Source organism: Equus przewalskii, chromosome 2 (genome assembly GCF_037783145.1).
Source record: "Equus przewalskii isolate Varuska chromosome 2, EquPr2, whole genome shotgun sequence".
NCBI lineage: Eukaryota > Metazoa > Chordata > Mammalia > Perissodactyla > Equidae > Equus > Equus przewalskii.
In genome coordinates this window covers 107,747,561-107,770,852 of record NC_091832.1, presented here as the reverse complement: position 1 = coordinate 107,770,852, position 23,292 = coordinate 107,747,561, and the positions used below count along the sequence as shown (strand labels likewise).

General features: G+C 37.7%; 1 protein-coding gene and 1 long non-coding RNA gene across 9 annotated transcripts in view; one reads left to right on the top strand and one right to left on the bottom strand.

The window, feature by feature from the left end:
• The first annotated feature begins 650 nt into the window (after positions 1-650).
• On the top strand, positions 651-21,069 carry LOC103542990 (uncharacterized). 5 transcript variants are annotated; one of them, XR_542800.2, is made up of 6 exons: positions 651-854; positions 4,297-4,477; positions 6,450-6,552; positions 7,696-7,919; positions 10,252-10,421; positions 19,899-21,069. It is a non-coding gene; the product is annotated as an uncharacterized lncRNA (long non-coding RNA). The 5 variants fall into 5 exon arrangements; XR_011537236.1 differs by lacking the exons at positions 7,696-7,919; positions 10,252-10,421; positions 19,899-21,069 and having other exon boundaries at positions 663-881; positions 6,450-6,836; XR_011537237.1 differs by lacking the exons at positions 7,696-7,919; positions 10,252-10,421; positions 19,899-21,069 and having other exon boundaries at positions 715-854; positions 4,297-4,573; positions 6,450-6,836.
• Positions 21,070-21,380: 311 nt separating this feature from the next.
• Positions 21,381-23,292, bottom strand: part of LOC103545149 (rho GTPase-activating protein 20-like) — a 29,550-nt gene continuing 27,638 nt past the window's right edge. The window contains exons 13-14 of one of the 4 annotated variants that reach the window (XR_011537232.1): positions 22,289-22,633; positions 21,381-21,602 (exon numbers count right to left, since the gene is read on the bottom strand). Coding sequence is in view for 2 of the 4 variants with exons in the window: in XM_070609218.1 (XP_070465319.1) it covers positions 22,541-22,633 (93 nt within the window). In the remaining 2 variants the exon portion in view is untranslated. Of the gene's footprint in view, positions 21,872-22,288; positions 22,634-23,292 lie in introns of all 4 variants that reach the window. The other 3 variants (XR_011537233.1, XM_070609218.1, XM_070609217.1) reach the window with 3 other exon arrangements.

Genomic DNA, 23,292 nt, shown 5'->3' with positions numbered 1-23,292 from the left:
CGGGAAAGCAGACGCATCTTTAATAGGGCAAAGAGATAGCGCTTCGCTGAGGTCTGGTGCTGCCTGAGAAGCTGACATCACCCAGTCTACTTTAGGGTAAACTTTTAACAATGAAGGGACTGGTTTGCCTCTTAAATTCTTTATGCTGACATCTGTTTATAGGGAGCACCAGTGTAATTCACATGGTCCAAAGCCTCCTGCTTTCTGTGGGCCCACTCATCAGCCCCTCGCTGCCTTCCACAGCCAGCTTTCAAAGGCAACTACGGCTTTCTTACAAGGAGAGGCTTCTGGTGTTGTCACGAGAACACGGACCCAACAGCGCAGGCTCTGCATTCAAATTCTGACTCGCCCGTTTATTTGAGCAAGTTGCTTCATTTCGCTAAGCCTCAATTTCTTCAAACTGGAGAAAAGAACAGTGCTTATCTCATTAGGCTATTTTGAAGATTAAGTGAAATAAAGCAAGAGAGTGTTCAGTGAGGTATCCAGCACACCACAAGCCCTCAGTTATCATTAGCTATGATTAGTCTGTGTCTGTGTTAGGAAGCGCAGCGTTCTCTCCTCCGGGCTTTTCCAGTGACCTCAGGTAACGTGATTTTCTTAAGCTGACTCTTGTGGGCTGGTACCTACTCTAGTCTTCAGGCCAGCTCCACACACGTGACTTTGAGCTGTTTCTCAGCTTCTACAAGTTCTCCCTCTCTCTCTCTCTCTCTCTCTCTCTCTCTCAGCCAGCCTGTAAAGCCGGAAGCACACAGCTCCCTCTGTGACTCAGATCTCCTTCCCTCTGCTCATACCACCAGAGAGAAAGGCTGTGTTGAAGCTCAAACAGGGACTTCTTGATTTCTCCAAACTGAGAGGTGACTTTTCACCATATTCTTGGTAGAGTAAGTCTGGAACATTCCTCTTGTTTGCCATTCTTTTCTTTCGCTGGATCTACTGGCTGAGAGTAACATTTAATGCAATGCTTGTCTTAATCTTTTTATAGCCACTGACTGTAGCTCCCTGGAAACTTTTACATTTTGCTTCTGACAAACATCTTGTCAGACATTTTCCCAAACAAGATAGAAAGGAAATATTTGAACTCAGTCTGCGCTCTTTTTGCATACCGTCCCCTTTATAGCCGAGGGCTGGGAGAAAGAGGATGTAGGAGTTCAGTGAGACAACAAAGAGTGTAAGACTATTAGACTCCTTCGCCTGTGAATGAAACAAAATGTTTTAATTCTTTGTAACATCTATTTGGAGGAAAAATCATTCTTGAATTTTATAATTTCACCCATGTACATTGATTGAGTGTAGGCCCTTTGCTCTGTTCTGTGCCCTGCCAGGCTGACTGTAGCTCACTGACCAATAGCCAACTGGATTTCCAAGAGCTGACGGGAACTGAGAAACTGCAGAGCTGTCACTCAGGCGTCTGGAGTTACCTGGATTTTTACTCTTCCTGAGCCTTCATTTTTCTAATCTCCTTGCATTCTCAACATATCTGAGCATCCTGATTGTAAATTCCTTCTTTCGGCTTAAGCAAGCCCATGTGAATATCTGTTGCATATAACCTAAAGAATCCTAATTTATGAATTAAATTAAAAAATTTAAAGATATTAAGCTTGTCAGCAATATGTTAGCCTTTTGTATGTCTCTAAGCGTATTAAATACAGAATTAGGAAGACATTACATTTTTTTCACTATGATACCCATGCTGCTTGTTTCAACAGACAACAGGCAGGGTTAACTACTTTCAAAATATCAGGAAAGAAAACATTCTTAATCAGTGAGTTTCTAAAAGTAATGAAGCATATTTAAAAAAAAATCACACACACACAGCATTTTAGATTTCTTCATTTTACTCACTAACATTATCTTCTTATTAAAATTACCGAAGTCTTTTGAATTAAAATAATAGGAGTTTCTTGTGATATTCAAGCAATTAGCAATATATGTTAACTCTAGAATTTCAAGTAACAATATGATGTACCTTTGCAAATAGGTATCATTTCTTCTGGCAACAGGTTTTAAGCAAATTGATGTACTGGGAAGGCACAGTAACTGTTTTCCTCTTTGTAATATGTGTGTTATGAAACTTAGCACTGGTATACCTTCTCAGTTTCTTCTTTGACTAGTACGCATACCTTTAAACGTACCATGCACTTTTCTTATTTCTGCACCTCTTTTATGTTGTTGATACTGTTTAGAATTCTAGCTCCACCTCTCCCTCTAAAGCTAATTTGCAAGGAAAACTCATACTTATCCTGCGGTGCCCTACTTAAATATCACCATCTCCGAGAAGCATTCTCTGTGCACCTTCTGTCCCTTCCTCTTTAAGCAGAATCAATCTTTACTTTCAATTTATTTTTCATCGCGTCCTTTTGTAAATACCTCTCATGCTTTTGTGATCTGCTCTATTAGTCGTTTCAGGTCTGTCACTTGAAGTTACCCATGAATCCCTTTATGGCAAGGATTATGTCTTGTTCATCCTTGTGTCTTTCTAGCACATTGGATGGTTTCCAGCTGATAATTGACGTTCAGTACATGTTCACTGTAAACTAGAAATTTCAGTTCAGAAAATGGTGAGGAAAATTTGAGGTGGTCTTCGGGTAATGATTTTGAGAATTATTAGAATGTTCTTAAATACAGTATTGGGGCCTCTTATGGTTTAGATATATTTTTTCAATTCATGATTTTATTACAATTTTCTAAGAATTTTTCAAAGTAGTTTTAATGCTTTCTGTTCCAAGCAACAGTATATGAGAGCTGCAGTTGCTCCACGCCTTATCAACACTTAGTATCTTCACATGTTTGTGTATTCATGTACACACACACATTGCTTGATTGGTTTGACATTTTTTTGAGCATTTTTGTTTCTAATGTGTATAAGTGAAATTGGCCTAAATTAATTTGTGTTCTTAATTTGGTCATTTCTTCCATTCTACTTTCTTTGCGTACACTCTGTTGCTTTTTTCTTGTTACTTATATTGGATGCTTAGGTTAATACAGTTTTAAAACTTTCTCTATATGTGCATATATGTATGCATGTATATGTACATATATTTACATATTAGAAATCATATATATATCTAGTATATAAATATCTTAATATCATGTTATGAATAGTGTTAATATTATATCTTATATAAATATAATATATCATCTTATATCAACTTTTTATTATATATCATATATATCTAATATATGATATATTAATATGTCATAATTAATATATTAATATTGAGCAAAATATATCTTAAGGTCGAATTTTTTCTGAATAAAGAAATTTAAAATCTAATGATATATGTTTTATTATAAAATATATAATATATTATAATTAACAATATATAAATATGTACTGAATATAACATATAATTTAATTATATTTATTATTATATATTCTTAGTATATTATATATTACATTTATATTTATATATATTATATATATGTCATTAGATCTTTAAATTCTTTATTCAGAACATAATTTTACCTTAAGGTGTGTTTTGCCTGATATTAATATAGCCAAATAAGCTCCCTTTTCACCAATAATAGCCTGATAGCACTGTTTTCTCTTTGCTTTAGACACTTCTGTATCATTATGTTTTAGTTATGTTTTAGGTATCTCTCTTATAAACAGAATATCTCTCTTAAAAAATCTCTCAAAAATCTCTCTTGTAAACAGAATATAACTAGATTCTTAAAGTCCAATTTAATAGACTTTGACAGTCTTTGTCTTTCAACTGGAAAGCTCATTTTATTTAAAGTTATTGAAAACACTCATGTATTAGGATTTATGTCTATATCTTACTTTGTAATTTTTATGTATGATGTTTTTGCTCACTTCTTTTCTTCCCACTATCACATTCTGTTAGATTCAGCAAGTTTTACTGATTTTCCTTTTCCCTTTTACCACTTTAAAATTTATGCTTTCTTTTTTCGATATGGCTGGGTTTCAAGGAGGATGGTCATTACCATAAATCACAATATCCCAAAGTATGTAAATTAGTTCAGGCCGCATCCCGAACAGCAGCCATATCGTGGGTGCCCTATCTACTAGGCACGGCATGTCAACACGAATCTCTGCGCAGAGGTGATACTAAGAGCAGGGCTGCTGATATTGTTGGGCTCAAGATTTTACTTTGTTTCTGATTTTTGGCAAAGTTTTGTTCTGATTCTCATTTGTGCACAACCAATAGATTATTCCCCCTGGGTGGCAACAATGAAAATCCGGTTTTAGGGTCTGAACATTTGACCAGCTCTGTCAGTGACAGATCTCAGAGTCGGCTTTTGTTCATCTCTTTTGTTTGTCTTTTCGTGCAGGGATGCGTTTCAATTCCATTGGAAGGAAGAAGAGCACCTTGAGATGTCAGCCACCATGATGCTGTGTTTCTGTTTCCCTTTGACCTGTTATAAAGCTGTAGAACTACAGACATAAGCTCTTGTGTCTCTCTTCCTTTGGATTATATTGCTGAACATGTTCATTTTTTGCCCTTTCCTGGAGGTATAAAAATGGCACGTGTATCTCCACGTACTCGTTTGACGTGTGCTCGTGAAATCTGCTTGTGTGCCCACATGATGGTGTATGAAGCAGCTCTCGGTGACTGACCTCTCAATTTTCTCTGTGAAAGATGAGTTAGATATTTTGGGTAAAGATGAGTGTTGAAGCTGTCCTGGGAACAGTGGTTTGAGAAAAATACTAAATGTGTATGCAATGTAATGGGATGTACTTTTATTTATCAATGGGAAAAGAAAGCTGCTTTGTCTTAAAGCAAAGATTCTGTCCAGAAAGTTAAAGAAGATAGTGAAAGAAAAAGCTTCCATGGGCAGAGAAAGTTTACAAGGCTTTCAGAAAGTAAGCTTTATTTGTCTTAGTTTATAATAATGGCAAATAATGAGTGTGGAGAGAAGCAATGAAACCATTAAAATGTTGGCAAAGTAGGATCAGCTTTTACAAGTTTATTTATAAGATTTAAATAACTCATGAATTCTTTACTGCTAAAATATTACATTAACAGAGCTCTAGAATGTGGTTTTCTCTGTTAAAATGACAGATTGGTATAGGAGTGTTCAGTCTGCTCTTTAGAAGAGGTAGTAAAAGTTATTTGTTACCTTTTGTGTAACCTGCCCAGACGGCTGAGATTGATTCTTTCTTACCAGATAAACTTTCTGTGCTTATCCTACTTTGTTGCATGCTTGATAACTAAAACAGACAGAACCCAAAGGTTCTTTGCTTCCAAAAGAGCTAAGATTCCTTCCAATTGTCCTAACTTCGGCATATGTTCATTTAAAAATATTGTGCTGTCATTTCGATTAGCAAGAAACCAAGCCACAACCATTCATTGCTCTCAGGCTACCATGCTTCCACCTTAATCAAGTGACCAGCCTCCTCTGTTAATGCTTTGATTTTGTCTTCTCAAGGTCAGACACAAAATTCAGAAAAATAAAATGTAAATGAATAAATAAATTCAAGATTTTTTTTTAACTAATCTATTTTTTTCATCTTACACAAGAAACTGCTAGAAATAGGTTTTTTTTTTTTTCTGTCCGGTATGCTTCATATTTCATACAGCTCAATACTGTTGTAAAAGCTGCAAGGGAAGAGAAATTGTGAAATCAGAGAAGTTTCACCTTTATTGGTTGAATTGAATTCAGGCAAAAATTTTATTAATCTAAATATATTCAGAGATTGTATACTTTACAGGAAAGCTCTCACATGTCCATAATGTTACTACTATAAAGGGAAACTGATCAAATTCATAGGTAACATTTGTGTATTATATCCAGGGGATTTTATTCCCCTCCGTTCTGATATTTCTGGTTACTGATAGAATTAACCACAGCCATTCAGCCCTATCATCAACAGGCAATTCTGATTTCCTCTCCTGCTTGTCTGAAAGTTTTGACATGAGGTGGAGGCCACACGTCGATTATTCTACAAAGTAGAACAGTTTTCAAACCTTAGGAAAAGGATTGTACCAGGAGCTCTATTGATATCTCAAGGAATGGACTCATGGCTACTGGCTTTGGATTTAAGGTGGCACCACTTACACAAGCGTCAGAATGTATTAAGTGGATGAGTCAAGATTTCCAGGACTTGTTTTAGTTTAGCAGTAGATAAATTTGTGAAAGCAGACTGCTGAGCCAATACCCAGAGACTCGAGAATTTGTTACATGGTACTGAAGCAAGTATATTTGTTAGAATGTTGTTGGTATTACTGAGCCCTCAGAATTTAAGAAGTATTTTTACTAAATGTGTATATTCTTCATGGCAATGTAGTTGTATCAGAATAGAATCAAACATATCAATTGTGCAACCAAGACCATACCTGTGATATTATGCTTGAGAATAGATCTTATTAAATCAGGTATCAGAAGCCCATTATTAAGAAATAAGGGGTGTATTTTACATATGAAACTGATGTGCGCAAAGTCCTCCAAGGAAACCAGACTGATACCTCTTCTATGTCTTCCAGAGTCCCTGAAGAGTCATCTTACAGATGAGAAGGAAGATCTTCTCCTGGGAGGCCAAAACTTTGGCAGATATTGAGTAACTCAGAGAGGAATTCACTCACATGTGTAGGCTCTACCGCAAAATCTGGAGGAGATAAATTTTGGGGGATTGGTTTCCTAGCCTCAGACTAAGAGTTTAAGTTAAAAAATGTTCTATAGAGAAGATTGTCTGAGAAACAAGCACTCTCATACATTTCTGGTAGAAATGCAAATTGATACAACCCTTTTGGAGGGGAATTTGGCAATATCTAACAAAGTTACACGTGCACTTGCCTTTTGATGCACTTACCTCAATAATCCTACTTCTAGGAATTTGTCCTGAAGAATATACCTCCAACAATGGGAAAACATATATGTACAAGTTTATTCACTGAAGCATTGTTTATAAATGCAAAATGCTTGAAACAGTCTAAATGCCTGCAAAGGAGAGTTGTTGAATAAACAATGGGACCTTCACACAAAGGAGTACTATGCAGCTGTAAAGAAGAATGAGGGAGACTTCTATGCACCACACACATATTTTTAAAGGGATATATTTTTAGGGAGAAATTAGAGTGTGAAAGAGATTCTATAGTACACTGCCTTATATGTGAGAGAGAAGGGGAAACAAGAAAGTATACATGAATCTATGCAATTGTGAAAAAGAAACAGAACGGATAAAGCAGAAACTAATGGGGTTGGTTACTTACAAGCAAAGGCTATGAAAAGAGTAAATGAATGGGGGAATGGGACCAGGGTTGAAGGAATGAAGGAGGAGGGTCACTTCTCTGAGTAAACCCTCCAAGAATTTAATATGGTGTTTTGTATAGTTCTGATTTTTAGAAGCGTGTTGATATTTCACATTCGTGAAAAAGGAATTAATTAATTAGAATTAACCAGTACAGAGGAAAATCCAAAATGGAATACAAATACTAACAAATCACCCTAACTTTGTTACTAATGAATTATATAACTGCACCAGAGGGAGTGGGGAAGAAAAGAATTCACCTAAGTAACTTTGGAAAACAGTATTTTTTTCCTATATTCTCTAAAGCTAAAGACAAAAAAAAAAAAAAAAAAAAATGAACTGCAACATACTGTACTCAGGTTACTACTCTGTATTTCATAGTGTTATTAGTTAGAAATTCTGAAACTGCTTTATGTGTGTTCTAGGAATAAGTAAAAAGAAAATACATTGTGGATAATGATAGCCAAGTTTCTCATTTTCAGAGAAAGAAATTAAAATAAAGGAAAGGGGAAAGCTAGAGTAAACCATATGGTGTGGTTGGAATAAACCCTTACTAGACCTCTCCAAAGAAGATATGCAGATGACACATAAGCGGATGAAAAGAGGCTCCACATCCTGTGCCATCAAGGAAACGCAAGTCAATAAGATACCTCTACAAAGCAATTAGAACGGCCAAAATCTGGAGCACTGACAACACCAGATGCTGGTAAGGAGGTGGAACGACAGGGACTCTCATTCGTTGCTGGTGGGAATACAAAACAGTCCAGCCATTTTGGAAGACAGTTTGTCAGTTTCTCACAAAACTAAACATACACTTACCATGCAAACCAGCAATCACGCTCCTTAGTATTTACCTAAATGAGTTGAACACTTGTGTCTATACAAAAACCTGAACAGAAAAGTTTGTAGCAGCTTCAATGTCCTTTAGTAGGTGACTGGACAAATAAATTGTGGTACATCTAGACAATGTAATATTATTCATCCCTAAAAAGAAATGGGCTATCAAGCCATGAGAAGACATGGAGGAACCTAAAACGCATATTACTGCAGTTAGTGAAAGAAGCCAAGCTGAAAAGTCTACATCCTGTATGATTCTAACTGTACGACATTCTGAAAAAGGTGAAATTGTGCAGACAGTTAAAAGATCAGTAGTTGCCAGAGGTTGGGGTCAGGGAAGGAGGGATGAATAGGTAGAACACAGAGGATTTTTAGGGCAGTGAAATAAATACTGTCTATGATACTATAACGGTGGATATATGTCATCACAATTTGTCCAAACCCGTAGAATGTACAGCACTGAGTGAATCCTAGTGTAAACTAGACTTTGGGCAATTACAATGTGTCAATGTACGTTCATCAGCTGTAACAAATGTCCCACTTTGGTGGGGATATTAATAATGGGGGAGGCTATGCATGTGTCGGGGCAGGGAATATATGGGAAATCTCTGTACCTTCTTCTTAATTTTGCTGTGAACCTAAAACTCCTCTAAAAAAAAGTCTTTAATAAAAAAATAAATAAATAACAATGAAAAAATTTAAAAAGCGATAATGGATTATACCCCATAAATAAAACAAATATTCGTACATCCGTACTGATGTAATGGTTGAATAAATAAATGGAGAGGAAGGGAAAGCTCTTCCTTACAGTAAAATCCCAATTAATAAATGTATAAGGAAGGACAGAAATAGAAAATCACCTTTGGACAAATGCCACAGTCATTGTTTTAGGCAAGATTCATAATAGATTTGAAAATTAGTTGGTGAAAGTATGAGAAACAGAATATTTACATAATCTCAATATTTCCTGCCAGTGGAGATAATGGAAACCACCTTAACCAAATAGTCACTAATAATGAGACGTATGGCCCTGTGTCCCCTGATATGACACACTGAGAAGGGCACAACATGAATTCTGTGATATTCTTGCCAAAAACGCATACTAGACTTCAATCAGGAAGGAACATCAGTTAGGCCCACATCAAGAGGTACTGCGTGAAACACTGGCCAGTCACCTTCAAGAGTGTCAAGGTCACGAGAGACAAGGAAGGATTGAGGGACTGTCCCAGGTTGGAGGAGATAAGGAGACATGATCACAAAAATGCAACGTGTGATCCTGGATTGGCTCTTGGTCCCAAAAAAGGACATTAGTGAGGTAATTGCCAAAATTAGAATAAAATCTGTAGATTAGTTAATATTATTGTATTAATGTCAATTTCCTGGTTTTGATCATTGTGCTGTGGTTATATAAGATGTTAATATTTGGGGAAATTAGATGGAGATGTCAAGGATGGTGATATGAAGATATTGAGCAGTTCAGTCTGAAAATGATTGGGTAAACCAAGGCAGCAACAGTGCAGATAGAAAGCAGGAAGTGTAGATTCAAGAAATATAGCTAGAATGGTCATGATTGATAGTTGAGCAGTGTGAGATATGCAGGCATGGGAATGGCGTGTTATTTCAGGGTTACTGTGAGAGAAAAGATGAACTCACTATTGGAGCTATTAAATTTGAAATGCCTGTGGGACATGTGGAAATATCAAATTGACAGATCTATGCAGGGTGTCAATAAACGCAGGTTTGTCTCGGACCGTCTCAGTGTATGACTATGGTCCTGGCATAATTATTCATAGTACTGCTTTCATACTCAGAAGTGTCATGAGAAATTATATAGTAATTCTTGTATAGCTCTGAAACATGGGAGATGGGGCTGTGCTGGTGCAATCTATATTGGGGTCTGTTAAATAGAAATGATGGCTAAAGCAATGTATTTGGGTGAAATTGTCAGAATGAAGAGAAGAGCGTGTGTATAGTGTGTGTATATATACACATGTATGCTTGTCTATCCACCCTTTAAAAACTATTTCTAAAAATAAAAAGGAGTGTCTTATTATATCATGGAAATTAGTTTATATTGATATGTCTTTCCTGTAACTATCCTTTCTATTATAGAAAAAATATTAATTGACTGTAGAATATAACTCTATGTATAATGTTCAAGAAACTAGTCGTTAGTCATATTATTATTTTTTAAATTAAAGATATTCATTAGGAGTGTTCCAAAAATTGGAAATTGGCAAGATGAAGAAGATACACCAATGGAAACTGAAACAGAGCATCCATGGAAAAAGGGAGAAAACCTGAGAGAGTCTGTTGTCCTGGATGCCAAGTGAAGAAGTTGACTCCAAAAGGAAGTGATATCAAACCTGAAGTGAGTTTGCTCACCCGTTGCACAGCAAGCCAATCTCTGACACCAGGGGTAGTGGAAGAATGTAGGAATTTTATTATTGCACAGCACTGAGCAAGGAGAGAGGGCAGCTCACACTGAAATCCCAAACTCCCCGAAAAGCTAAAAGGAAGGGTTTTTATTTGGGGTTTTAGGTAGGGGAGGGGGAGCACATGGCCTTGCTGGTCGGAGCTTTCCCACCAGCCTGTCTTTGGCCTTGAGACTACTTGCAGAGAGGAGGGAGCCCATGACCTTGCTGGTCAGCAGCTTTCCCACCAGCCTGTATCTCTTTGCGGCAAGGAGATAGCAAATCCAGGTGCTTGTCCTTGGCGGTGTCTGTCTCCATGGATGAAGTGGATTCTGTAGCCAGGAAGCCAGGGAGTAAGCAGGGAATGAGTGTTTTGGTTTTAACCTCATACATGCTGGGTTTAATGTAGGGAAACTGATATCAGGCTTGGTATCAGAAGGAGCAGTCAAATGCATCAAGAGCTTCCGAGAAATCAAGTTAAATGAGGACTGAGAATTGACTATTGGATTTGGCAATATGGAAATCTTTGACAATGTTAGATTCAGTGGAGGAGTGGGTCAATCTTATCGGAGCTGCATCAGAAGAGAATGGAGTTGAGAAAATGGGGACAGTGAGTATAGAAAACTTGTATAAGGAGTATCGTTATAGGGGAGGCAGACAATTCCAATGTCAGCTAAATAGGGGATGTAGAGTTAAGGAGGGCTTCTATCTAAATCTGGGAGATAACACAGGAAATCTGTATGCTGATGGGAATGATATAGGGGAAAATTGATGATGCAGAAGAGAGCAAAATTTTTTTGTAGGAGCAAAATCCTTGAACGATGAGATATGAGGTGATAAGATGCACAAATTGAAAGGTTGAACTCTGTGAAGACTGGGAGAAATAGCAGACTATTTCGGTTTAGGTACAGGCAGGTTTGTAAATTTAGTGGTGAAACATAAGGTGGTTTTCTTCTATTTTCCTGGTGAATTAAGAAATAGGGCCAGGGGCTGACCCCATGGTTGAGTGGTTAAGTTCCCATGCTCCACTTTGGCGGCCCAGAGTTAGTGGGTTTGGATCCTGGGTGTGGATCTAGCACCACTCATCAGGCCATGCTGTGGTGGCATCCCACATAGAAGAGCTAGAATGACCCACAACTAGAATATACAACTGTGTCCTGGGGCTTTAGGGAGAAAAAAAAGGAGGAAGATTGGCAACAGATGTTAGCTCAGGGCCAATCTTCCTCAACAAAAAAGCACACACACAAAAAAAGAAAGTCAACGGATGAGAGTGAGAATGGCGGATAGGATTTTGGATGTTTGGAGAGACAGAAGATATAATCTGGGGAAGTGAGGGACGATTGACAAAGGAGATGTGATTGGACTGCTTGGATTTATTGAGTGTTCCTTTGAAATTTGTTGTCATAAATTTAATCTTATTGCCTTATAACTGTAAATCATGCTTTGTGAATGCAGCTGTGATTGCGTAATTTTTTCAAGCCTCATTGATCTGGTCTGTTACAGATGTGGAATATATACAGTGACAGGTTTAACTAAGGTTAAATTTGTGCCAGGCAACTAGGACTTAGGGACAGACGGGTGAGATTGTCAAGGTTATATGAGAGAGATGAACTATGATATGGGATCATCATTAGGGCAAGGGAGCAGGAAATGAACTGTCTTTTGTGGTACTTGAACTTTATGTCAGAAACTTTACATGTTTGGGCAAAAGTTTTGGCGGGGATGATCAAAACCCAATGCTCAAGCCAGAAGCCCTAGAATAGTGTTACGGGCTGTGAGCAGGAAGGTAGAAAAGGTGAGATAAAAGATCAGGGATGGAAGAGAGAGAATAGAGCAGGCAGACTACATCGACCCTGAGGAAGCAGTGGACTTCAGGCAGCCAGCAGTCAGCTAGGCTGGAGTTGGGGGCGATAACTGGACTAGAATAACTCACCATGCGATGTATTGTGCTAATTGAGACAGCTGCCAAAAGCTATCTTTCTGAGGGGTGCCCCAGGGAGTCCCTGAGAAACTCAGATGGTCCATCTTAGCCCTAAAGAGGCCAATATCAAGAGCCCAATCCCAGCGAAGAAGCAGCTTGAACTCAGTTCTCTCATCTGGCTCACAGGGCAGCCTTAAGCTTACATGGTAGATCAAGGACCTTACCACAGACTTAATGGGAGCTGAATTTACAAAATATCTGGGGTGGCCACAGTGTGTCACCAAAGCTGGGACAAGAGTTCTCATAGCTGGACATGTGACTGGGTTGCTGACATGCTGTTCCTTTCTGACACAAAATATGAGTGCCAAAAAAAGCAGTTCTTTTTCCTATCATTTTCCCATGAGGATCCATTATTATACTTTATCTTTTCATCCACCCTGTTAATTGGCAGAATGAATATTTTTGTAAAGGATAATTTTCTTTTCTTGGTAATAGGAAACTCTTTTCATGTTGTCTAAGTAGAGGAAGTATCTCTTATCAAGAGTTTATATATGCTGCACTACACTAAATTCCATAATACATGATCTCATTTACTCATCTCAGTATTCCTCTGAAGTAGGTGTTGTCATGATTCTATTTTTTTTAAACATGAAGTAATTGAAGCCCAGAAAGTATAACTGACCTGTGCAGAGTCACATGGCCCGTAAACGTAGGAGCCAGTACTCAAACGCAGAACTTCTTCCAAATCCTTGCTCTTAAGCTGTATTGTATGCAGAGACAAGAATATGCTGTGGACAGACAGCAAGAGGGGACTGATATAAACCATGCCAGATGGGAGAATATTCTAGCTTCCACCTTCGCGCTCGCATGTTTATCCAAATCCGTTATACTTAAACAGAAAATCCCCCGTTACAGATTTGTGGGGGTCTTCTGGGGATTCTTTTACCAGCAGAAAGATTTTTCAACAATGGTGGAGATTATTTTTTAAAAATAAAAAGGAGGAGAAAAGTGAGAAGTGGAAATATTTTCCCTTCCATGTCCAGGCAGATGCATCTCTCTTGAATCCTGGTGAAAGATACAGACACTCAGCAAGTGAAACTGGTGCTCTTCCCACCATCTGCTCTCCCTGTGTGAGGACCATCTCTGCATCACGTGCTTCACTTGATTGGCATTGTTCCAGAGCGAATAAATTACTTGACTACAGAAAGAGCAGTTACACTTGAGCTTCAACTAAACAACAACAACAACAATAGAAATGATAAAAGTAACAATACGAACAACTGTGCATTTGTTTACCTGCTGGATTATTCGGAAATATGAGGGCCACAGACACGGACGTGTCTGTTGTCTAATACCTTGTCTCCTATGGGACATAAAGATCAAAAACTTTTTCCTGAAAAACGCATGTGAAATTTACATACAATGAAATTCATAGAGCCCACAGTTCTTTGATTGCCCATTTGATCAGGGACTAATTGCCATATTAAAATCACCCTCTGTCAGTTACTACTTTTTTTTTTAATGTGTTGGTTTCTTGTTTAGACAAACATATATATTTTATTTCCCCTGAATATGGAATTCTAATACCTCAGTATTGAACCTCGACTCAAATCTTACCCTTTTTTATAAATGAGGGGACAGTTTTGTAAAAATATTATTTTTAATTATCTAATACTTTCCTTTCTCTTCTTTCGCCTCTAACAGAAATAACTCAATCCTTACGGAAAGATATTTGATAATATAGATTTTATAGAAAATCATGATATGTCACCTCTATTGCATAATTCATTTTAGTGTTTCTATCCATCAAAATACAGCCTTTATATGAGATTTCTCTAATAATTTTCTTGCTCCTTGAGAATAAACATACATAAATGAAGTAATTGCCTTACAGCATCTCACTGAGCTGACTTGTTTGTATTTAGAGATTCATACAATGATTTGTCCCCAAAGAGCAATTGAAGTAATTTTTAAAGATAGAAAACATAAAAATTTTAATGTGGAGACTAGAAGGAAGGTTTTAATTAAGGAGTAGGCTGATAAATTTCTTGCTGATGAAAACTCTGACCATTAAATTTCTCTGTGAGGATGATGAGAGAAAAGATAAGAGGGTGCTTGTATAAATTCATCATTATTATTACTCAAGGCAATGAGCTGTTAAGCAGGAGCTTAATTATGACCTCCATTCGTCATCTTGATACTTAATGATGCACCGCATGCGCTGTTCCTGCTCTGTCAATTGCCTGCTCTGTCAGTTGACTGAGATTCCATGCCAAACGAGTGGCTGTCTTCCACCTCCAGAGGAGAGAGATGGTTTACGCACGTCCAGCCTCCAGGCAAACACCAACTCACTTTCCTCTCACAATGTGGTCTTTCCTGGGACAGGTTCCACCAGAAATTAGGCTAGAAATTTGCTTGCTTCCTCACCACATCTTAGGTCAGAAGAAACGGGAAAAAAATCGCTCATCTCTGACTGTTCTCATCATAAATGATTGAGATCTGTCAGACGACGGAATAATTTTAAAAGGGAGACGGTTGTTTTGGACACGGAGGCTTTCCAGACGCTTCATTAACTCCAGGAGCTGATGAAATGACGTGTCCTGCACAGACGCAGCAAAGGAGCACAGCTAGTTCAGGTGCTGCTGGGCAACCAGCAATTCCGTTAAAGTCTTGCATTTTGTTCTCAGAAGAGATGAGCTCAAGTTGAATAAAGGATTGTACTTTTTAAGAAAAACAGACGAGAGGTTATAAAAAGGAATATTTTAGATTCTTATAAATGGATAAATTATTATCATTTTTTACTTCTAAACTATCTTTCACTAATGAAGAATACGATTCTCCAGTTTTCAAAGTGTAAAAATTAATATTAAATTCCAAATTTTCTTACCGATTGAATCACCCTTCAGCTATTTCAGGTGTTCGCAATTGTTTTGTTTTTGGTTTTCATGGGAAAATTTATACCATAGTTTAGGTAAAGCAACAGCCTTACAATTTGCTGTGTTTTTTTGGCTGGGTAAAGTATTCTTTTCATCTGTAACTCCAAAACTCAAGTGTTAGTCTTCGGTGTTGTACTGACAAATATGGCCGAGGTAACACATAGAATTATTTTTGCCTTTCAGAGTAAAAGATCTTTGTTCTTCAGCAGTTATACACGTACTCACACACAAATATCCACCACTTGAAGACTGAGCTTCTGTCAGGCCCCTTTGCCATCTGTCCGTGAAAGAAATCAGTAATTTGATAGACTTTGTGATACAGACTGACCATCTGCAATCTTGGGAACAGTATTTAAGCTCTGAGAACCCAGTAGGAAATCTGTTCAAATATGTTTTCTCAGGTCATCCAGTGCCTTATGTTTTCAATGATTTTAAGACTAAATAAAAGGGAAACCTTGAGTATGTTGGGAGAAATTTCCTTTTCAAGCAGAGAATGATCCAGTAAGCACTTCCGAAGATTATATCCAGTTGTATACAATTTGACCTTGTGCATTTCTGAAAAAATAAGAGATTAGTTGAAGATATCAGTCATCAAACGGGGTTTGTGAACAGTTATGACTTTGACATATTCATGGAATTAATATCTCTTTGGATGTAATATTAGATAATTTTTGTTCTTTAAAATTAACGTGTTAACAGAGTCACTTTCAATAAATTTAATCCCCAAACTGAAATAGGGCTGCCAATGCTGCATTATTAAATGGAGCATTTATAATATATGTAGCTAACATGAGCAGACTGTGCTAGACAAAAAAATTACAAGATAACTTCATGAAGAGTTCCACAGCAAAAGTCATTTCTACAAATTACAGACAGAACTATCAGTTTCCATTTATAAATGTACAGAGAGAATATTTAGTTGGGTTAAGTTGCAAAAGACACACACACACAAAGTCTACCCATTAAATACTTAATTAATTATACAATAACTTTAAAATGGTGTTTAGTCCTTAATTTATCCTGATTTCCAAGTTTGCTTTCTTCACCGAATAGTTTATCGTTACTCTACGTTCGGGGTACACGTTTTTTCCCAGCAAAAGCAATTTTTTAACCTTCAAAAGACGATTTCATTCTACTCCTAACATTTTCCCCTATTTCTTCAGAAGCATTTAGATCTCTATTGAGTTTGGTTTAAAAAGATAAATTCTAACAAATTTTTCCCAAGATGTAATTAAGGCAAGTCTATTAACTTCCGGTTTTAGTTATACGTTTGTTTGTGTGTGTACCTTTTCCAGTTTATCCTCTAAATTAGCAGAACTGAAAATTTTTTATTATCCTTCTATTAAAGATGAGGAGGAGACAAGAAAGAGAGAAAGAAAGAGACAGAGAGAGGACTTTATCTTTAGTTTCCATTATCCAGTATTTAAACTTTGAGCACATTATTATAAATGTTCTTCCTAGGGAAAAACAAAAGCTTTCGTTTATGAGGACGTAATGCGAACAAGTTGTTAGACCAGAGAAATCGAGGGCAGACGGAGGAGAGCTGAAGGAACGAAAAACTTTAAAAAACGTGCCTTGCTTCTTAGATTTGGCGGGTTTTTCGTTTATTTTTGAAAGCTGAACCACCACCACCACCACCGACAACAACAACAAAAATACTGTCAGCTTCCGGGGAGACAAAGAACGTGGGCTGTTCTTTCAAAGCGTATTCGGAAACCTCACCACCGAGCCTCAAAAACAGAACTGGAGGTCAAACACCGACGGAAATAAAAGCATCACCTTCTTTCCAATCCAGCGGATGTTAGTTACCGAAGCAAAGTTGATTATTGTCTCTTCAGTATTCGTTCTTTGATTAAGGGGAAGCTTTCATGCTGATGGCATTCTTTTTTGTTCGGTTTCATTTTTCTTAGGAAAAAAACAACAGATGCTATGATATAATGACATTTCAATACAATCATTTGTAAATGTAAGGCAGACTATGAACAGGCAATAAAAATAGTTTTTTGAAAGAGACAGTGATTTCTTTGTAATACAATTCAAATGTTCATTTGAAGTTAATACTTCAATTGATCTTTCTTTTTATTTGATATTATCAAACTTCTTTAAATTTTTCTCTACATTTTGTCACTAATTTCAGAGTTTTTTTTCTCATTTATTTCTCATGTACCTGGTTAATATTAAACAAGAATTTTCCCTTAAACATTTCAATGGAATTTAGACCAAGTTGAAAAATTTGTCAAAAAAATCGACTTATTCAAATTCCTTGAATAGATATTCTTCATTATTCCTGAAAAATTGCTTTCAAAGTACATTTTCAATGATTGTAACAGTGCAATTTAGTGGAATCAGCAATTCACAAGTTTTTAAATTTAACTCTTCATTTGTTGCAATCTAACTTTGTGATTTAGTTTCAGGTTTTTTCTTTTCTTTTTTTTTGTTCTTTTGAGGAAGATTAGCCCTGAGCCAACATCTGCCACCGCTCGTCCTCTTTTTTTGCTGAGGAAGACTGACCCTGAGCTAACATTTGTGCCCATCTTCCTCTATTTTCTACGTGGAACGCCTGCCACAGCATGGCTTGACAAGCGGTGCATAGGTCAGTGCCTGGGATCTGAACCGGCCAACCCTGGGCCGCAGAAGTGGAAACGTGCAAACTTAACAGCTGTACCACCAGGCCGGCCCCTGAAACTACTTTTTTTTTTTTTTTTAAAGATGGGCACCTGAGCTAACAACTTTTGCTAATCTGTTTTTTTTCTGCTTTTTCTCCACAAATTCCCCCAGTACATAGTTGTATATTTTAGTTGTGGGTCCTTCTAGTTGTGGCACCAAATTCTTACATGTTTGCTTTAGTGGAATAAAAATTGAGTGTGTGTACATATATTCCATTCCATACATCATAGTAATTAATCCCCATCAACAGTGAGAATTAGTTTTCTCATATAGGGAGCCTATGAAAAGCTTTCTTTCTGGAATAAAATAAGATGTTCCACTTCGGTAACTTTGCTTTACATTTGGAAATGTTTCACCTTCATTACATCCCTAAGTGCAGATTGACTGATGATTACACAGATCTTTCCAGCTATGTTAAAGGCCAGTTCAGAAAGTCTAATTATTCATTCTAGATTAGACAATTGGGTCTTTTCTCAAAACTAGTAAATTGGCTTTCTCAAGGAGACATCAGACCTGAGTATCCTGAGGGAAAAACTAACATTTCTTAACTATTTCCCCATGGCAAGAATCTCCTGTATGAGTTGCAATTGACAAGTTAGTTGAATTTCAACTTTTTTTTGCCTCTTGTTATTTTTATCTCTTCTTCTTTTCAAATTTGAAGGACTTTTGTATATCTTTCTTGGCTCAAAAACTCACTGATGCATTGCCCAGCCATGTGTTTTCCTCCTGTATTCTGAAAACGTTGATATTTAAAAGAAATTTCACACAAACATGCAATTATCTCCAGATATATCACATTGATATCCTGTTCTTTGCGTGACAAATAAAAATACCATATCCCAGAACCCGTGAATAAGTAAAAGCTATGAAGTCACATCTAAAAAACTTATGTAGTCAAATTGGTGTCTTATTGCCACCCAGTGAAATTCCGTACGTGCTGTATTCCGCCTCTTCTGCAGTTTTAAAATTTGCAGTCATTACTAATCTATGTAAAATCTCTACACTCTTAGGAAAGTGTACATATTTGTTCATATAGTTCTTATAAGTAGGCATTTACCCAGGCATTAAAAGTAATATAAACCTAACACAGGATGTAGTCATTTACCACAGCAATTGGGACTCTTTGGACGATGTGTAAACATATCAGCATAATTCTTGATGGTGTGAAGCAGCGTATGAGCCAGTGTCTATTGAGGGCAAGTGCTTGTGAATTATTAAAGAACAATTAATTTGAGGTCAGGGAAGTCTTTATGAAATTTCTGGGAGAGGAAAATCCAAGTGGCTACCTAGTGTGTGGATATGTAGAGAGCAAGGGGAGTTGAGAATTATCGTTAGAAAAAGGAGTGTGTCTTGTCCAGGGAACAGGGAAGTGTCTGACCTAGCTAGAGAAAAGGATCTACACTGAGAAACAGTGAAGATAAAATTGATTACTAGAGCAGGTTGCATTGTGGAGGGTCTTAAAAAGGACATTTTCCTGAATAAAAAATCCGAAGATCCCTTAAAACCCATTGAAGCTGTTTGAGCAGGTGAGTGAAATGATAAAATCTGTGACTTAAGAAGATAAATTTAGAGCAGTGTTTATTAGTGTATGTTCCCAGGATCATTAGCTAATAGAGTTCCTCCGAAAAGGTCTCCCAGGTCAAATAAATATGGAAAATAATGGGTTCCTTTACTCTGGGTCTTCTCTAAGACTTAAGATGTTAGTGGGCATTTTGACTTTCAAAAGGAAAATACAGCATTTCCCAGACCTGTTTGACCAGGGAATCCTTTGTAGGAAAACAATGCATGGATCAAAGTATTTCATATGTATTCATATCAATCTCAGTCTGCAAAGTGATGTATGTAAGAAATGTACTATTTTATATTTTTAAGTAACTCATTTGATCTCTAGTTTGATCCTCTCTCCCCAGATTGGTAGAAATTCAGGATCTCTCTACTTTCCCCAAGACTGTGTCCATGTTCTGGAGTCTTCTAGTGCCAAGGAGTTAGGAGGTTGTGGCCTTCTCTGGTCCTCTTTGTCATCTATGGACGCTGAAATCTGCTGAGATGTCCTAATCACTATCTGGTCCGGGGAAATTGGTCTGTACAACTGTGGCTGAGACATGTCTCATTCAAATCCAGTGGCTCTCTTTGTTACTTCCATACCATAATTTCACTGATCTCTTCCGTGTTGAGGTATGAGAAACTCTGCATGGATGTACAGGGCCCCATCTTTCTTAGACATGTCATTTAGCTATTCTTGGAGTGCTTCCTGCTTCCTTTTGATTTCTCTTCAGCAAACAGGGCACATATCCCATACACCTATTAATTTTGTGCTTTTCCCACGAGATTTCTACTTAAATCTTTATGCCATGAATTGCCTTTGTTTCCTAGGAAACTAAGTGTTTAAAACTCATAGTCAACAAAGAGCTCTCTTCTCCTCATATTCAGCTCTAACTTCTCTTCCCTGAGGAAATGATCTTAACTTTCTCTTAAAATGTCTTAAGACAGGGAGAAGGGTAGAGGCAAGGAACATCTGAGGAAAAATACCAGTCATTGTTTCAAAGATATTTCCTACCACACTTGTAATACCTTTTAGGAAATGCTGGTCTGAAGGATGTTGGGTTAAAAGCTGATGCATAAAACGATGTGTGTGGTAGTGGTGCTGCCTTGAGTTTTATCACAAGTGGTAGATCATGGAAACAGCCCTCAATAAATAAAGAATACCTCGTTTAAAACTCATTGTCTTTGTAGTCCCTTGTACAGCCCCTCCTATGCCGACACTGGGCATGGCCACGTGACTGGCTTTGACGAATGGGACATTAGCAAATGTGAAGCAAGCAGAGATTTGAACAGCCTTTCTTACTGCTGGGAACTCTTCCTCCACCATATAAAGAAGGCTGGGCCAGCTCGTTGAAGACATGGGGACTGACAGAGAGCCAGCGCCAACTGACAGACACATAAGTTAGCTCCAGTGGAGCTGCCAGTTGACTGCAGGTGCATGAACGACCTCAGCTGAGAGCAAAACTGCCCAACTGAGCCTCCATCAAAGTGTTAATATGAATCATTACAAATAAAATGGTTGTCTGAGCCACTAAGTTATGAAATGGTTTTTATTGCATCAATGTAAAAATATTCAATACAGCACGATACAAAAAATATATAATAGGAATGGAAAGATAGGAGAGATATTTTGTGGAAAGGTTTTCTCAAATTTGGATCAAGGAAATAAAAACTCCGATGGGATGCGCTGGGACCTTGGAAGGTGCTCATTCTTCATTCAACGTTCCAACTGAAAACAAATGATCTAAAGTGGTTGTCCTAGTTCAAGGTGCCTTCTGCCAGAAAATTCACTTATTTCTGGACAGGACCTGAGGATTCAATCCAAAGTCAACAAAGTCCCGAAAACATTTTGGAAAAAGCGTTCTTGGTGGGATATTACAGGAAGGAAAGGAAAGGAAAGGGTCGAGTATGATTATGGAGACTCTAATCTTCAGTGACTGAAAGCACTGCAGACAGGTAGCTGGGTGGACCCACGCCACGTGGGGCCTCGGAATCATTCTGCAGTTGTGCCTTTTTGTAAGTCACTATCACTCTCACTGGCTTGGATTCAAGAGGTTGCTTGGTTGACATTCCTGAAATGAAAAACCAACGATTGTCTTAGTATAAGCATATTCTCAGATACTAGACTCATCTCATTCCGATGAAATGGATTTTCCTAAAGACTTCCTCAGAGCATTGAGGTAAATGTCTTAAACCAAGAAATGTCAAAAATAGGAAGGGGCTCATGATACAGGCCCCCAGGTTCTGAATCTAAACTCTACCTTATAGAATGGACTCCTGCCAGTTAGCTGTGATTAGCGAGGCACCAATAATACCAGCTCTAGCCTCAGGGGCACTTCTACTAGCCTTATTAAATACTTTTTCACAAATTTATTTTATATCCATTATCTTATTTAATCTTTACAACAATCCTAAGATTTAAACACTATTAACCCCCCACAGTTTAGAGATGAAGAAACTGAGAACGAGCTAGAATAATTGGCCAAAGATAAAACAGCCAGGAAATGGTAGCACAGGAGTTTGCAGTACTCTGAAAGGTTGTCTGACATCAAGTCAGCTCCTTTTTTCTCAATGATGCTGCTCCTCTTAATCGGTTTCAAAGAGCACTGGAATTCCTCTGTGCTTCAGGGACCACTGAGCAGCAGCGCCTTGGGGCCCTCACTCTGGTTTCAACCAGAGCATGTCTATTATACAGATAATATATTGGAAGTTTTGTTTGAAAAAATTCCCATACACTCTATTATCACATGATGTCTACTAAAGCTGTTATGAGCTGCACCAGCAACTTCTTGAAGTCAGAGACCTCGACTACTTCTTTCTTTGGTCTCACAACAGTGTGCAACCCTGCCTGACCTGTGAGCCAGCCTGTGGAAGGAGGAGCAGATGGGAATCACTGCCCTTGGGATGTGCTCTGGGATCCCCTGTCTAGGTATCTCCCATGACCCCTGGTGGCCTCGCTGCCTGTTTCTCACCGAAGTCAGTCGAAGGATCTGCAGCCTTCTCACTGCCATCACAATGCGTGGAGCTCTCCCCCCAGGAGGGAAGCAATGTCTTCTCCAAATATCTGGAGGCAATTTTCAATGAGAAGTTGCACAAGAGAAATCTGCAACACAAAAGGGTAAAAACGGGGTGTTCTTTTTCATATGGCATAGTTATAAATCACATTTCATACATGAATCATGGCTCTAACAAAAATTGTGAAAGAATACTAAGAAAAATTCAGAGAACCAGTTTTCTCTAAGAACGAACTGTGATACGTTCATGAGTACTTTGGGCACAGGTTTTAAAATACTTTTCATCAGTGGACTAAAGGCATAATTTCTGGTCTAGTTTAAAAGCTAACATTTTTATATCAATGGTTACATCTTGAAAACAAAGGCAATTTTCAAATGTAACCCACATAGGATGTTTGGGGGAAGATGTATACTCTCTTATGAAATTTTATCTGTTCATTTTCATTAAAAATTTCTTTCCAGTTTTGTTGAGATGTAATTGACATATCGCATCTTAGGAAAATTTATAAAGCACCCAATAGACACGGACATGTGAAATTCATTTGTAAGTTTAGGTGCTGCTTAAACTTGGGCAGCAGAGATTTCTGTGGGTTTTTGTGAGGGAAGAAAGCAGCTGGAGAGACACCATTCAGTTTGTCTGGCTGCAGCCCCTCTTCTTGCATTGCCTGCCCCACCCTTCCTCTCTGGGAAACTCTCTTGGGAAACAGCTATGATCTTACTGGGCATGTTGTAGCTCTGATGGGATGTT